This window comes from Geotrypetes seraphini, chromosome 10 (assembly GCF_902459505.1).
Source record: "Geotrypetes seraphini chromosome 10, aGeoSer1.1, whole genome shotgun sequence".
Taxonomy (NCBI): Eukaryota; Metazoa; Chordata; class Amphibia; order Gymnophiona; family Dermophiidae; genus Geotrypetes; species Geotrypetes seraphini.
This window is the reverse complement of record NC_047093.1, coordinates 26,391,228-26,406,585: the sequence shown is the minus strand read 5'-3', so window position 1 is coordinate 26,406,585 and position 15,358 is coordinate 26,391,228. Positions and strand designations below refer to the sequence as shown.

The 15,358-nt window shown below is 44.0% G+C and overlaps 1 protein-coding gene across 3 annotated transcripts in view; it reads left to right on the top strand.

The window, feature by feature from the left end:
• Positions 1-15,358, top strand: part of MYCBPAP (MYCBP associated protein) — a 118,768-nt gene that overhangs the window by 43,366 nt on the left and 60,044 nt on the right. For all 3 annotated transcript variants that reach the window (XM_033960156.1, XM_033960155.1, XM_033960154.1), the window contains exons 7-10: positions 3,736-3,892; positions 5,408-5,520; positions 14,155-14,267; positions 14,601-14,709. In XM_033960156.1, coding sequence (XP_033816047.1) covers positions 3,736-3,892; positions 5,408-5,520; positions 14,155-14,267; positions 14,601-14,709 — 492 coding nt within the window. The remainder of the gene's footprint in view (positions 1-3,735; positions 3,893-5,407; positions 5,521-14,154; positions 14,268-14,600; positions 14,710-15,358) is intronic.

Genomic DNA, 15,358 nt, shown 5'->3' with positions numbered 1-15,358 from the left:
ATACTCATGGTTTGAAGGATTCCTAAAACTCAGAACTTACAGTGTAAAATCAAACAAAGAAAAGTCAGAATCCTGGTCAAACCCCTGCGGCGTACCACAAGGATCTCCACTATCCCCTACCCTCTTCAATCTCTACACCGCTTCTCTGGGAACGCATCTGGACAATCTGGGCATAACCACCTATAGTTATGCTGATGACATCACCATCCTCATCCCATTTGACCACTCTAAACCGACCATGACAGACAAACTTCACCAAACACTTGAAACAGTCACAACCTGGATGAAAAAACACAAACTTAAACTCAACCAAGACAAAACCAAATTCATCCTTCTCGAAAATGACAAGGTCCAAACCACAACCAACTTAGAAATAAACGCAATCAAATACCCAATCCAAACCACCATTAAACTACTTGGCATGACCATAGACAGATGCTGCACTATGCAACCGCAGATAAATAAGACAATTCAGAAATCATTCGCTGTCATGAGAAATCTGAGACAAGTCCGAAAATTCTTTGAAAGAACACAATTCCAACTTATAGTACAATCACTAATACTAGGTATATTGGACTACTGCAACATCCTCTTCCTTCCTTGCCCTGTAACCACGATTAAACAACTCCAAACAATCCAAAATACAGCTTTGAGACTCATCTACTCATTGAGAAAACACGACCACATCACTGAAGCCTTCATCAACTCACATTGGCTTCCAATCCAAGAAAGAATCCAATTCAAATTCTACTGCATACTATTTAAAACCCTACACGGAGACAGCCCATCATACTTGAATAATCGCCTCATCCAAGCACCCACTACCAGACACAGAAAAACACACTCCCCATTCATACCCCCCCCAATCAAAGAAGTAAAAAGAAAAAAACTACACGACGGCCTCCTAGCCACCCAAGCCGCAAGGCTGGATAACCAGATCTCCAACCTTCTGATGACCACTCCAGACTATAGGACGTTCAGAAAAGAAATAAAAACCACACTTTTCAAGAAATTCCTGAAACAGCATTAACATCACGACCTCTTAGTAACTCTAAAACCGACATCTGATCTACCCATTACTGCACTAACAACAACAAAAGAACCTCCACTATGACCAAATATTAATTCTCTTACAAACCACCTCACTCTCAACAACCCGTTTATGTTTATAAAATCTACAATCAATGTAACTCTGTATTTCTAAATTAACCTTTTGTAATCCGCCTTGAACCGCAAGGTAATGGCGGAATAGAAATCCCTAATGTAATGTAATGTAATGTAATGTAATACTAAATCAACGACTCAAACAATATGGCTCAATCCAAAGATCAAAGTTGGCGGTTTTAAAATTATCTGGAAACATTGGATGATCGCTGGAATTCGTATTTTAGAAGATGTAATGAATAAAGGTAAACTGCTCGAGTTTTCACAATTGCAAAATAAATTTGGTTTGAATAAATCACAATATTTCAGATGGATGCAATTGAAGCAGGCCATTCAGACAGGGTTCTCTGAATAGAAAAACCTTAATAACTATCATAGTATGGAATTCTTATGTTTTCAGATAGATTCCATGGGTCACCAGGCCGCAATGTGGTATAAATTGATATCTGGATTTGTACATAAAAAGAAAAAAAATGGTCTTAGAGATATTTGGAGCATTGAGATTAAACATCAGATTAATGCATCTCAATGGCCACGACTTTGGTCTTGGAGGTTAAGATGCATATTGTCAGCTTCTATGAGACAAACTTAGTTTTTTATTTTACATAGAGCTTTATGGACCCCTACACGTTTACATAGAATAGATAGCTCTAAGTCTAATAGATGCTGGCATTGTCATCTTGAAGCAGGGACATTAGATCATCTTTTATTCTATTGTCCATTCATATTAATATTTTGGAAATCAATTTGGCCTCAAATTAATAGGATGTTAAAAAATCCGGTAGCCTTGACATATGATACGATTTTGTTTGGTACTGCAATGAGAGCTAAAAGTCAAATTTCATCAAATAACAATAAACTTTTACTTATATTGACTGGAGTAGCAGTACAACAAATTACACATAATTGGAAAAATTGTGACAGATTGAACTATAATTTTTGGTGAAACTCAGTTTGCCATATATATAAGATGGAGCGTACATTTGCAACACAAAAAGGATATATGGATAAGTTCAAGAGGATTTGGGGACCATTAACAGTTTTTTGCAATGACTGATTTTAAAATTTTTTCCCATAATAAGATAATGGTTAAAGGAGGGAGGGAGGGAAGGGGTAAAGAATTTATTCTTTTTATCATACATTATAAATATTTTATCATAATGAATGTCTAGTGTGAAATTAACGTAATAAAGGGAGGGAAAAGGTTTCATAATTAAATAATAATTGATAAAATCATTACAATATATATACTATGTAAATTCATAAGAAGAACAATATAAAATATGGTTTATATAAAGTACATTATAGAAATATCAAGTGTATTGTTAAGATAAATTGTATGGAAAATTTATAACACTTGTTGATATATGAAAAAAATCAATAAAAATGTTAAAAAAAAATTTTTTATTGATGACAATGGATTACCATAAAACAATAGCAAACATATTGTCCAAAGCATAATACAGCTAAGTTTCACCATCAGACATAAGAGGAAGTATTTCAAAGTCATCAAACATTTTAACATTTAACATGTGCAAGCCCCAGCACTGAATATCGGGAGATTTCCCACTTCTAGCTGTCGGAGTATATGCGGTTCCCAGTTGATATTTAGCCGGGGCCCACATAAGACAGTTATGCAGGCCCCAAGTGAATGTCAGCCAGGACCCACATAACCATGTAAATGAGCCCTGGGAGCCCCTTTTGCCCCCTCCCCCCAGGAAGCAACATTCAATATCTCCTTCCCCCCCATGGAGTTTCCCCCCAACCCCCTCTAAGTTTGGGTAGGATCCCCTGGGCCTACTTTAGCTCTCTGGTGGTCTAGTGAGAGCAATGGGCAGAGGAGCGAGGCCCACTCATTTCTGTCCCTTGTGGTTGCTTCACTCCTGCCCCCATCACCCCCTACTGGACCACCAGGTGGCTAAGGTAGGCATGGGGGGGGGGATCTACCCAGACTGGAGAGGGTTGGGATATTCTGAGGGGAAGGGAGATCCTGAACATTGTGAAGAGTGGAGAGGAAGAAGGGGGGCTGTTTTGGAGGGGGCAGAAGGGGAGGAGGGATTTCTAGGGATCAGGCATCTTTTGCATAGTTATGCAGGTGCCAGTCAATATTCGGTTCCAGCACCTGCATAGCTAAGTGGCCAAAATTAGCCATGCAGTCACAGCACTGAATATTGCCGGCACCCACAAACTGCCAGTTCCTCCCTAGTGCCACCCCATTCACTGCCCTCACCTGCCCTCTTTTTATTGGGCCTGCCAGAGCCAATACTTCGTGGCACTGCTTGGTTTGGCATACCCAAGGTAATTTAAACAAGAGGGTATGTGTGTTATGGCAATAGCAGTGATTGACTGGGAAGTTAGATAGGGGCCTGGATGTGACTGATTACCAGAATGTAGATGGAGAGATTTGGCAATTTGCTTAGTTGCTCTGGAGGAGTAGCTTGTAAAAATGTTTAGAAATGTTTGTGGCACAAATTCCTATTTTTATGTGGGTCGTCTGGTTGACTAGATTTCATGGTATGTCCTGTCAATCTGTGTGCTACCTGAACCCGAAATTTTTCCTTCCTTTCTCAGGGCTACCGGGTGGGCAGTGAATTCTGGCATCAAACAGAGACCATTGGGGACGAACTGAGCGGACTGATGACAACAGTGAGACAGTGTGATCGTGGCTACCCAGCACCATTCATTCATGTGGGGAAACCCCCCGGAACATTGAAAGAGACAAATGAAAGTGAGTGCCATGGGGAACAAAGCCTGGTATCCATATAGAAGAGTAAAACTTGTTATTCTCATTCCCATCCCCCAAGGGATGCCACTACAAAAGATTCCTAGATAGAACACTTTTCTTCCAAGCAGGCATCTGGAACAACACCCTAAGCAACCTCTTCTTGAACTCCCCAACGTACCAAGCTCTCAGGAGATCCCTCAAAACCCACCTATTCGACAAATTCATCTGATTCTTCAAACCCCCTGCCTCTTTCTGAACCCCCCCTTTCCCCCCTTCCCCTTTCCCCCCTCTACTTCCAACTTTCTCTCTCTCTCTGTCCCCTTCCCCCTCCTTACTTTACTTATATTGTTTATTACCCCACATTCCCACTCTGTAATCATCCACTACTGTATCCACTATTATATACTGTCTAGAACTGAAAAGGTTCGTCTTCTACGTTGTATTTTTCCACTATTTTATACCGTCTTGAACTGAACAGGTATGACAGGATATAAATAAAGCTTTATTATAATTATTATTATTATAGCAGGAGATAGCAAACTCTGTATAGGGAGATGTACAATGAATTATATAGTCTATGGAGAATGAGCAGGTAAGCAGTGAAAAGTGTGTGTACAGCAGGTGTGCAATTGGTAACAGGCTAAGAAGGATGATAAGATTGAGAGGGGTGTGTAGGGTTACCATATGGGTCTAGAAAATGGAGGATGGATTGAGACATCCAGGTTTTACTTTCATTGAAAGCAATGGAAGTAAGGAGGACTGAGACATCCGGGTTTGTTTGTTTTTTAATAATAATCTTTATTCATTTTTAGAACTTACAACAAGTATAAAAGGAAATCACATTTGAACTTAAAAACATCACTTGATTTTCTATTACAATCATCTCAAAATAATGAAGTTTAACCCCTCCCCCATCCCTACCATTTCATACATATTCATCTATATTATACAATATTTTCATTGCTATTAATCCAAATATTTAATAATTAAACAAAAACACCCCCCACCCTTACCCCCTCATTTTCTGTTTTAAAATCTTTATTCATTTTACCTCTTACAGCAAGTGTATAATTAATTGACATTGAAATGTATATATCACTTGAATTTCTTATCATTTTAACTTTAAGACATCCGGGTTTTCCTTTCATTGAAAGCAGTGGAAGTAAGGAGGACGGATTAAGTCATCCGGGTTTTACTTCCATTGAAAGCAATGGAAGTAAGGAGGACGGATTGAGACATCCGGGTTTTACTTTCATTGAAAGCAAAGGAAGTAAGGAGGACGGATTGAGACATCCGGGTTTTACTTTCATTGAAAAGAGGGAAGTAAAACCCAGATGTCTCAATCTGTCCTCCTATTTTTGGAGCCTTGTGGTAACCCTAGGGGTGTATGATGGAGTAGAAGACAGAGTAGATGTGCAGTGGATAAAAGACTACTTAGGCAAGACGGTGTGTTGTAGAAGGAAGACAGGCAGATGGTGAGAATTTTCTTCCTTGGTTTACATATGAGTGACTCCACAGATTTCAGTTTGCCTTTGAGAAAGTACAGTCGCAAATGGGATGACAGCCTCTACTTACTTCAGCGGCGGGATGAGCTCAAAGAAGTCCTGAAGGAACTGAATTTTACACAGCCGGTAAGTCTTTAGGGGGGTTGAGATAATGTTCTGTTGTGGCATGAGGTAACATTCTTTAAATGATTCCTAACGTATGGAGCAATAGCATAATGACACTTGATAAACCTTGATTACTATTGGTAGCGGGCTGATTTGGTAAACTCAGACATATGATAAACTGTTATACTGTACAGCAAACACATATTTATTAAATTTTATTTTCCGTCTTTCTTCAGACACTCAAGATGGTTTACAATAATCACCTAACTCTGGTGTATTGTCTGTTTTATGTGGATATAAATCAGCTTAAAGCAAAACATGACAACAGTAATATAAATACAAATTCATTAGTGTACTACAAAAGGACAAAAATGTATTTATCCCAGGACAAGCAGGCAGCATATTCTTGACTGATGGGTGACGGCACCGACGGAGCCCCGGTATGGACAATTTTAGAGTGATTGCACTCTAAGAACTTGGAAAGTTCTAGTAGGCCGCACGTGCGAGTGCCTTCCCGCCCGACAGAGGCGCGCAGTCCCCAGTTTCTTAGTTTCTGCGGAGCTAAGAAGACGCGTTTCTTTCAACGGCTGTTGAAAGACTTTTTTGGTATCGCCTTCCCGCTCGCGTAAACCCTTAAGGAAATATTGTTTCCTTCATTTTCTTTTCTTTTCTTTATTAAAAAAAAAACAAAAAAAACTTTGTGTTTTTTTTTCAATTCTTTCAGTTTTGCCCCGGCGGGGCCTGTTGCCACCATCGAGGCCTCGGCCTTCGATTTGGCAGAAGCCGTTTTTACCTTCATGCCCCCTCAACCCGGGTTTAAGAAGTGCCAGCGGTGTGCACGACCAATTTCACTCACTGACCCGCACAACTGGTGTCTACAGTGTCTTGGTCCTGACCATCGAGCGTCTACCTGCACCCGCTGTGCGACTTTAAAAAAGAGAACTCTGAAAAACCGGCAGATCCAACAGCGGTTATTATTTGGTGCCGAGATGTCTGATTCTGCGGCACCGGCACCGACATCGGCCCCGTCTCAGTCCGCGCGATACCGCGTCGGCGTCGCATCCCTTAGGTAAGCCGGCTAAGAAGCCTTCCCCGTTGGAGCGTCCTCCGGTCTCAGTAGCAGCGAGCCCAGTCCTGCCGACCTCGAGGCACCCACGGAAGCGCTCCGCCCCAATAGAGGTGAGCCCCTCGACCTCGGGTTCCTCATCCTCGGGGCGTAGAGCGGCACCGCAGGTACCGCAGAAGAAAAAGGCGGTACCGGTGCCTTTGCTGGACGAGCGGATTGCTGCTGTCCTGCAGGTGCAGCTTAAGGAGCAGTTGCAACAACTCCTTCCTGCACTTTTGACACCGAGCCTTCCGGTCCCGGTCCAGTCTGAGCCACCGGTACCGACAGTGGAGTAGCCCCTTCTATCGGCATCCACTTTGTCGGTACCAGTACATTCTGCTTCCTCGGTCTCCATGCCAGTCCTCGCACCGGAACCGAGAGCTCAACACCAGGCTGTTCAAACTTCGGCACCGATGCAGCCCTTAACGTCTCCCGGTACCGTGTATGAGGTCAGGTAAGTCGGCACGTAAATCCCGACACCTGGAACCCTCCACACCGGAATCTCGAGACCGCAGTTTTCAGGTTAGGGATCCTGATCTGTGGGGTGACTCGGAGGACCCTCTTCTCTCTGAAGGGGAATGTTCATCTGGTGATGAGGATCCTTCTGCTTTAGACCCATCCTCTAAACCAGATGTAACCTCTTTCTCATCTTTTTTGAAAGAGATGTGTGACTCTCTCTCTCTATTCCCTTGGAGGCTGAGTCAAAGAAATCCAAAGCTTTTCTTGATGCACTGGATTTTGACCAGCCTCCAAGGGAATATCTCAAATTACCTCTCCATGACATCTTGAGAGAGACTTTTTACAAGAATTTAGAGACACCTTTGACCGTCCCAGGAGCCCCCCGCAAGTTAGACTCTTTATATAAAGTCATCCCGATTCCTGGGTTTGACAAACCACAGCTCTCACATGAGTCTCTATTAGTGGAATCCACTCTAAAGAAATCCATGGGAGCTAGTGTGTATGCCTCAGTCCCTCCTGGCAGAGAAGGTAAAGCCATGGACAAATTTGGCAAGAGGTTGTACCAGAATGCGATGTTGGCCAACAGGTCAGGGAATTACGCTTTCCATTTCTCATTCTATCTCAAGCATCTCATACAAAATCTGACTGCTTTTGAGAAGTACCTCCCTGACCGTAAAAGATCTGCCTTTCGCCAAACTTCTTCATCGCTCTTACAACTTCGTAAGTTCATGGTCAGGTCGATCTATGACACCTTTGAGCTGACCTCTCGGGCCACGGCTATGTCGGTGGCCATGCGCCGACTGGCATGGCTCAGAGTTTCAGAACTTGATGTCAATCATCAGGATCGACTGGCTAATGCACCTTGCCTGGGGGATGAGCTGTTTGGAGAATCCATGGACTCCACTACCCAAAAGCTCTCAGCTCATGAAACTAGGTGGGATACTCTCCTCAAAACAAAAAAGAAGACCCCACCTACCAGGCCTTTTTGTCAGCAATCGGCCTACCAACGTCGATTTGTGGCTCGTCCTTTGCCACCGGCACCTCAACAACCCAGGCGTCAGAGGCAACAACAGAGGCAAAACACTAGACCAGCACAGCAGCAACAACAGGTGAAGCCTCCTCCTCCACAAAAATCCTCACAACAATTTTGACCTGGTTCTCCAGGACATAGCCAGTATCCCTCCATCTGCCCATCTTCCGCTGCCTATAGGAGGACACCTTACTCATTTCATAAGCCATTGGGAAACCATCACCTCGGATCAGTGGGTCCTCAACATCATCCGCCACGGCTACTCTCTCAACTTTCAGACTCTTCCTGCCCAAGGTCTACCAAAAGAGTCTGCTTTGAACACTCCTCAGTCTTCCCTCCTTCTTCAAGAACGCCATAGAGGAAATTCCTCTAGATCAAAAGGGGCAAGGATTCAACTCCTGTTATTTTCTAGTCCCCAAAAAAACAGGAGATCTCAGACCCATTTTAGATCTTCGCGATCTCAACAAGTGCTTGGTCAAAGAGAAATTCAGAATGCTTTCTCTAGCCACTCTTTATCCTCTTCTCAATCAAGGCGACTGGCTATGTTCCCTCGATCTCAAAGAAGCATACACTCACATACCGGTCAATCTGGCCTCCAGACAGTACCTACGCTTCATGATCAATCGTTGTCATTACCAGTACAAGGTGCTACCCTTCGGTCTTGCCTCCTCTCCAAGAGTGTTTACCAAATGTCTGATTGTGGTGGCTGCCTTTCTACGTTCCCACCACTTTCAGGTCTTTCCTTACCTGGACGATTGGTTGATAAAGGCCAATTCAGGCCTTCAGGCCACCACCCAGACCATCCTGTTTCTGCAAATTCTGGGGTTCGAGATCAATCAACCCAAATCTCATCTCATCCCCACTCAGAGACTTCAATTCATTGGAGCGGTGCTGGACACAGTCTTCATGAGAGCGTTCCTTCCGTCCAACCGTCTTCAAACTCTTCAATCTCTCTGTCAGTAGGTGCTTCCGCAATGTTCCATCTCTGCCAAGCAAATGATGATACTATTGGGTCACATGGCCTCCACAGTTCATGTCACACCCTTTGCACATCTTCACCTGCGCACTCCTCAATGGACCCTAGCTACCCAGTGGTCCCAAGCGACGGATCCTTGCTCACGACACATATCTGTGACATCATCTCTTCGTCAGTCTCTACAATGGTGGTTGATATCCTCAAATCTCTCCAGAGGTCTTCTGTTCCATCTACCTCCTCATCAACTTGTCATCACCACCGACGCCTCCCCTTACGCCTGGGGAGCTCATTTGAACGAATTCCAAACTCAAGGTCTTTGGACAGCCCAGGAAATGAAACATCACATCAATTTCTTGGAACTCAGAGCGATGTTTTATGCCCTCAAGGCCTTCCAACATCTTCTCTTTCCTCAAGTCCTCCTGCTGTGCACAGACAATCAAGTTGCAATGTACTGACAGGCTCTCGCCTCTTGTGCCAAGAAGCCCATAAGATTTGGGCTTGGGCCACAGGTCACCAACTATTCCTGAAGGCTATCTACATTCAGGGAGAACAGAATTCCTTGGCGGACAAACTCAGCAGAATTCTCCAGCCTCACGAGTGGACACTCGATCCTTTAACTCTACAGTCCATCTTCGCTCAGTGGGGCACTCCTCAGATAGACCTCTTTGCAGCTCCTCACAATCACCAGCTGCCCCTCTTCTGCTCCAGACTCTACTCTCCTCACCGTCTGGCAGCGGATGCATTTCTCCTGGATTGGTCCAATCTGTTCCTGTATGCTTTCCCTCCGCTACCTCTAATGTTGCGAACCTTGTTCAAGCTCAAGAGGGAACAGGCCACCATGATTCTCATCGCTCCACGGTGGCCCAGGCAACATTGGTTCTCCCTTCTACTTCAACTCAGTTCCAGGGAGCCTATTCTTCTTCCATTGTTTCCTTCTCTGCTTACACAGCATCAGGAGACCCTTCTGCATCCCAACCTCCAGTCTCTGCACCTGACAGCTTGGTATCTCTCGGGCTGACTTCGGATGATACTTTGTTGTCTCAGCCTGTTCGTTCTATTCTGAATGCCTCCAGGAAACCTGCAACTCTGCAATGTTACCATCAGAAGTGGAAAAGATTTTCTTCCTGATGTCTTCTTCATCATCATAATCCTACGTCCCTTGCAGTGGAGACCTTGTTGGATTACCTTCTTTCTTTGTCTGACTCTGGTCTCAAGTCTACTTCCATCAGAGTCCACCTCAGTGCTATTGCTGCTTTTCATGAGCCAGTTCATGGGAAACTCCTTTCAGCTCATCCCTTGGTTTCCAGATTCATGTGGGGTCTTTTCAATATGAAACCACCTATTAAATCACCCCCTGTAGTCTGGGAGTGAACTTAATGAAGTCCTTAATGAAGTCCTTAATGAAGCCTCCGTTTGAACCTTTGGCTACGACTCCTTTCAAGTTTCTCACTTGGAAAGTGGTCTTCCTTATTGCTCTAACCTCTGCCAGGAGGGTCAGTGAGCTACATGCACTAGTTGCGGATCCACCTTTTACAGTCTTTCATCACATCCAAAGTTTCTCCCTAAGGTTGTCTCTGAATTCCATCTCAACCAATCCATTGTTCTGCCTGTCTTCTTTCCGAAACCTCACTCTCATTCTGGAGAACAGGCTCTGCATACTTTGGACTATAAGCGGGCTCTAGCTTACTATTTAGAGCGTACTAAGCCCCACAGATCAACTCCCCAACTCTTTCTGTCCTTTGATCTGAATAAATTGGGACGTCCTGTTTCTAAACGTACGTTGTCTAATTGGCTTGCAGCGTGCATTTCATTCTGTTATGCTCAGACCGAACTGACACTGGAAGGTTCTGTCACGGCCCATAGAGTTCGAGCTATGGCAGCATCTGTAGCTTTCCTCCGTTCCACTCCTATTGAGGAAATCTGCAAGGCTGCTACTTGGTCCTCAGTTCATACTTTTACATCTCACTATTGTCTGGATGCATTCTCCAGACGGGATGGACACTTCGGCCAATCTGTTTTGCAAAATTTGTTTTCCTAATGGCCAACCTTCCCTCCATCCCTCTTTTTGTTAGCTTGGAGGTCACCCATCAGTCAAGAATATGCTGCCTGCTTGTCCTGGGATAAAGTTACTTACCGTAACAGGTGTTATCCAGGGACAGCAGGCAGATATTCTTGCGTCCCACCCACCTCCCCGGGTTGGCTTCTTAGCTGGCTTATCCTAACTGGGGACCGCGCGCCTCTGTCGGGCGGGAAGGCACTCGCGCGTGCGCGGTGCGGCCTACTAGAACTTTCCAAGTTCTTAGAGTGCAATCACTCTAAAATTGTCCGTACCGGGGCTCCGTCGGTGCCGTCACCCATCAGTCAAGAATATCTGCCTGCTGTCCCTGGATAACACCTGTTACGGTAAGTAACGGTGCTTTATTACATATTATTACCTCTAGATATAGTTTCCTTTTTGTAGTTATACTTTACTGGGGTGATTACGGTATTATTTTTGTACTAGTATTTTAGCCCGTTACATTAACGGGTGCTAGAATATATGTCTGTCTGTCTGTCTTTATTTCCGTGTCTCTCTCTCTGTCCTGCTGTCTTTCTTTCTGTCTGTGTCTGTCTCTGTCCCTGGCCCCCTTTGTCTGTCTGTCTTTCTGTGTCTCTCGCTGTCCCTGTGTCTTTCTTCTTTTATTTCTGCCTCCCTTCCTCCCGCTGGCGGTAGAATATATGTCTGTGTTTCTTTCTGTTTCTCTCCATACTCTCATTCATCTTGTCATCTCTCTTTTGACCTCATACAAATGGCTCACCACTTTCAGAATACCCCTCCCTCTCTCCACTGGTCAGTCTATATCTCCCTGTCCCTTTCTCTTCATCCCCTAGTATCTTCTTATCCCAGCTCTCTGCCCTCCCATGGATTCTTTTTTCCTCCATTTTCTGTTGTTCTTCTTCCTTCCCCCCTTGATGCTGAACAATAAGATGGAGGGAAAAAAAGAGATGCTGCATCTCTCTCCCCTTTCCACCCCCAGACCTAACATTTCTCCCTCCCTTCCATCCCTAGGTCTAACTTCCCTCCCCCAGGTCCACCATCTCTTCCCAATAGTCCTCCCTTCAAGTATCTCTTTCCCCAGATCCAGCTTCTCTCCTTTCAGACCATTACCTACCATCTCTCTCTCTCCTCTGTTCCTGGCCCCATAAGCTGTCCCCATGCCCAGTCTGGCACTTCTTTTAATACTCTCCCCCTTTGCACTTTATAAAAATTAAAAAAAAGTTAATCCAGGGAATTTCCTAGGCCCAACATGTTCTCCCTCTTCTCTCCATTCCATTCCGATATTGCCTTCACCTTCTGTGTCGCTGAAAAATCCGCTGGCCTCAGCTGTGATTCAGGAACGTTGTCCGTGGCTCCCCTTCCTGCTTTCAATCTGCCGCGGTTCTCCCCCCCTCCACCCCCCCGGCGGAATGTTTCTGAATCGCAGCCGAGGGTGGTGGATTTTTCAGCAAAACAGAAGGCGAGCGCGACATCAGACCGGTCCCTTTCTCCCTATCTCCTTCCCTACTTCCCTGTGCAGCAGCCGCAGCATTCCCTCTCCCTCCATTAACCGCGAGAGGAGCCTGCACACGGACCTAACAGGCCAAGCCTCCAGCAGTCTAACTTCCCGGCGGCTCCTCTGACGATCGCCGCCTTCTCCGATGCAGGAGCGGCTCGTGAGAGGAGCCGCTGCAGCGTCTGTGAAGTTGAAAAAAACTTCGGCCCGTTTCCGTGCTCGGCTGCGGCGGGCTACAGGTGCCGCGGTCTGCAGCCGCCGACATCCGTTTTGACTTTTTTTTTTTTTTAGTTGAAAGACGCGGCGGTGGCTCCTCTCATGATCCCCACCTGCGTCGGAAGTCCGACGCAGGCGGGGATCGTGAAAGTAGCCACCGCCGCGTCTTTCAAAGAACCGTAAGCCGCGCAAGCGCACTTCCTATGTGTCGCTACAGCTCACAGAAAAGCGGCGCACACTTAGGAACTGCGCATGCGCGGCTTACTATTTTATTATATTAGATATGTTTCTCCTGCTTATATAAGGTTATTCAATAATATTACCTCATAAAATACCAACATATTAAAACTTTAATCTGGGACCACTTTATTGCCTCATAAGGTTGGGACATGGTCCTGTTGAATTATGGGCTTGATGTTTCACACAATGAAGTTTTAACCATCACTGAGAAGTTTTGTTGGTTTAAAGCAGTGTCTCTCAAACTTTGTTAGCTCTAGAACACTAAACAGAGCAAATGTTTTTCACAGCATATTATAATTGAAATTATAAACTTGCAAAAGTTCTTTAAGCTCTGTATAGGCAATTGTAACAATGGTGAAACTAAAGTAGATAAAATAGAATTGCTAATCAATGCAATGGATGTGCTTGTTTTTGAGTGTAAATTAACTCAAACGCAACTCGATAGTTAACAAGCAAACACATATTTCATCATCCACCATTTACAGTCATGCTCTTTTTTCCATTTAATTTCTATCAAAGCTGAAAATCCAAGTTTGCAAAGATAAGAGGATGCAAATGGTAACAAAGCCTTGGTTGCTTTGTTTTTCAAATTAGGATAATTACTGCATAAAAAATAAAATTAAAATTATCAAGGACCAATCACATCAAAGAATGATTCTTGTCTGGGTGGTCTTATCCTTATGCACACTGCCGCTCATAACATTGACAGACTCGTGTACGTGACATACATGTCATCTATCTAGTGTATACTTATGAAGGGAATTTTTAAAAATAAAGTAAAATTCTGGAATCTCTCGTGGCACACTCGGAATCTCTTTGGGGCACACCACTGTGCCATAGCATACAGTTTGAGAGACACTGGTTTAAAGGTAACATGAGATCCAATGTGTCAATGAAATATGTATATTTATTTATGAAATTTGCTTGACTGCTTTTTGGAAAGATTTGATTGATTAACACAGCTTACAATAATAAAAACAATAAATGCGGCTTATGTGTACAACCATTCCTCCTGCAAGGGTCATTCTGCTGTTTCCAGCCTTTAATCATTTTTATGACAGAATCAGTTGAAATAAAATTTTCCTCTCTGCTTAAGGACGTAGATGGCTTGGAAGTGATTGGTAAAGGGCAACCTTACACCTCTTTGTCAGTGGAGTCTTTTATATTGCCTGAGGAAGAGGAGAAATCCACCGAAAGGAAAGAAGATTTGTGAGTTGTTGCAAAAAAAAAAAAAAAAAAAAAATGGAAATGAATGAGCAGCAAGTGAAGAATTCTGGGAAATGAACAAGCAGCAAGTTAAGGATTCTGGGAAATGAAGAGGGAGCAAATGAAGGATTCTGGGAAATGAAGAGGGCAGCAAGTGAAGAATTATACAAATTGATTACCTAGTGAGTCAGGGACTATAAAGAGATTCTGTTAAATGAGACAGATGAAATCATGGAGAAATTCCTCCCTGTTTTGATTCCATTGTCTTAATTCTAACTCCTGGTTTCTCTTTCCTTCCACTGAAAGAAAACATAATTTTATGTTTTGCATTTCCAGAGACCCACTATGGAAATATCCGGATGTAATTTCAGAAGTTGTCTTCGGCCCATCCTTGCAGTTCTGTGGGAAGGCTGCTCGCTGGGTTGGTGCTACTGATTCCCACAGGGTAACAATAATCCTGCTTTATATCAAGCAAATCTGGATATTGTTGGGTCAATATATAAACGTTGTTGTCTCTTTTCCATTTAACCCTTTATTTGGCATTATTGCTCAGAAGCAACATGTGTCTTCTATGGCTCTTATAGGAGATCTGCATCTCCAAATGCCTGTTACTTGGTACTGTCGCTCTCGTTCAATATCAGGTTACGTAAAGCTGTTTCACCATCTGCCAATTAAAGGGTTAAACACTGACATTTAAAGATATACCTGAACCTTCAGAGACACACTGAATATCTGGGTATAGCAGGTGAATAGCCAGACCTCATATTTTGGGGAGTTCTGACTCCAAGGTAGGAGAGGACCCCAAGGTGGTAGCGATCCCAAAACCCCACCAGTGAAATCCATCCTCATGAAACTGGTAGTCAGCAGCACTTTTCCTAGACTGCGGCCACCGCACTGGCCGAACATCCCTCCACCCCCCCGTTGTTTAGATGCTTGTTTTTTGTTTTTTTTAAACAACATGCCCACACATGCACAAAAACCAAGCATGCACAGGGGGCAGAGGGGTTGGCCAGTGTGGTGGTAGCTACCTAGGAAACGTATCGTTGACTACCTGGCTTTGCAGGAGGAAAGCTTCCATTGGCGGGGCTAGCCAA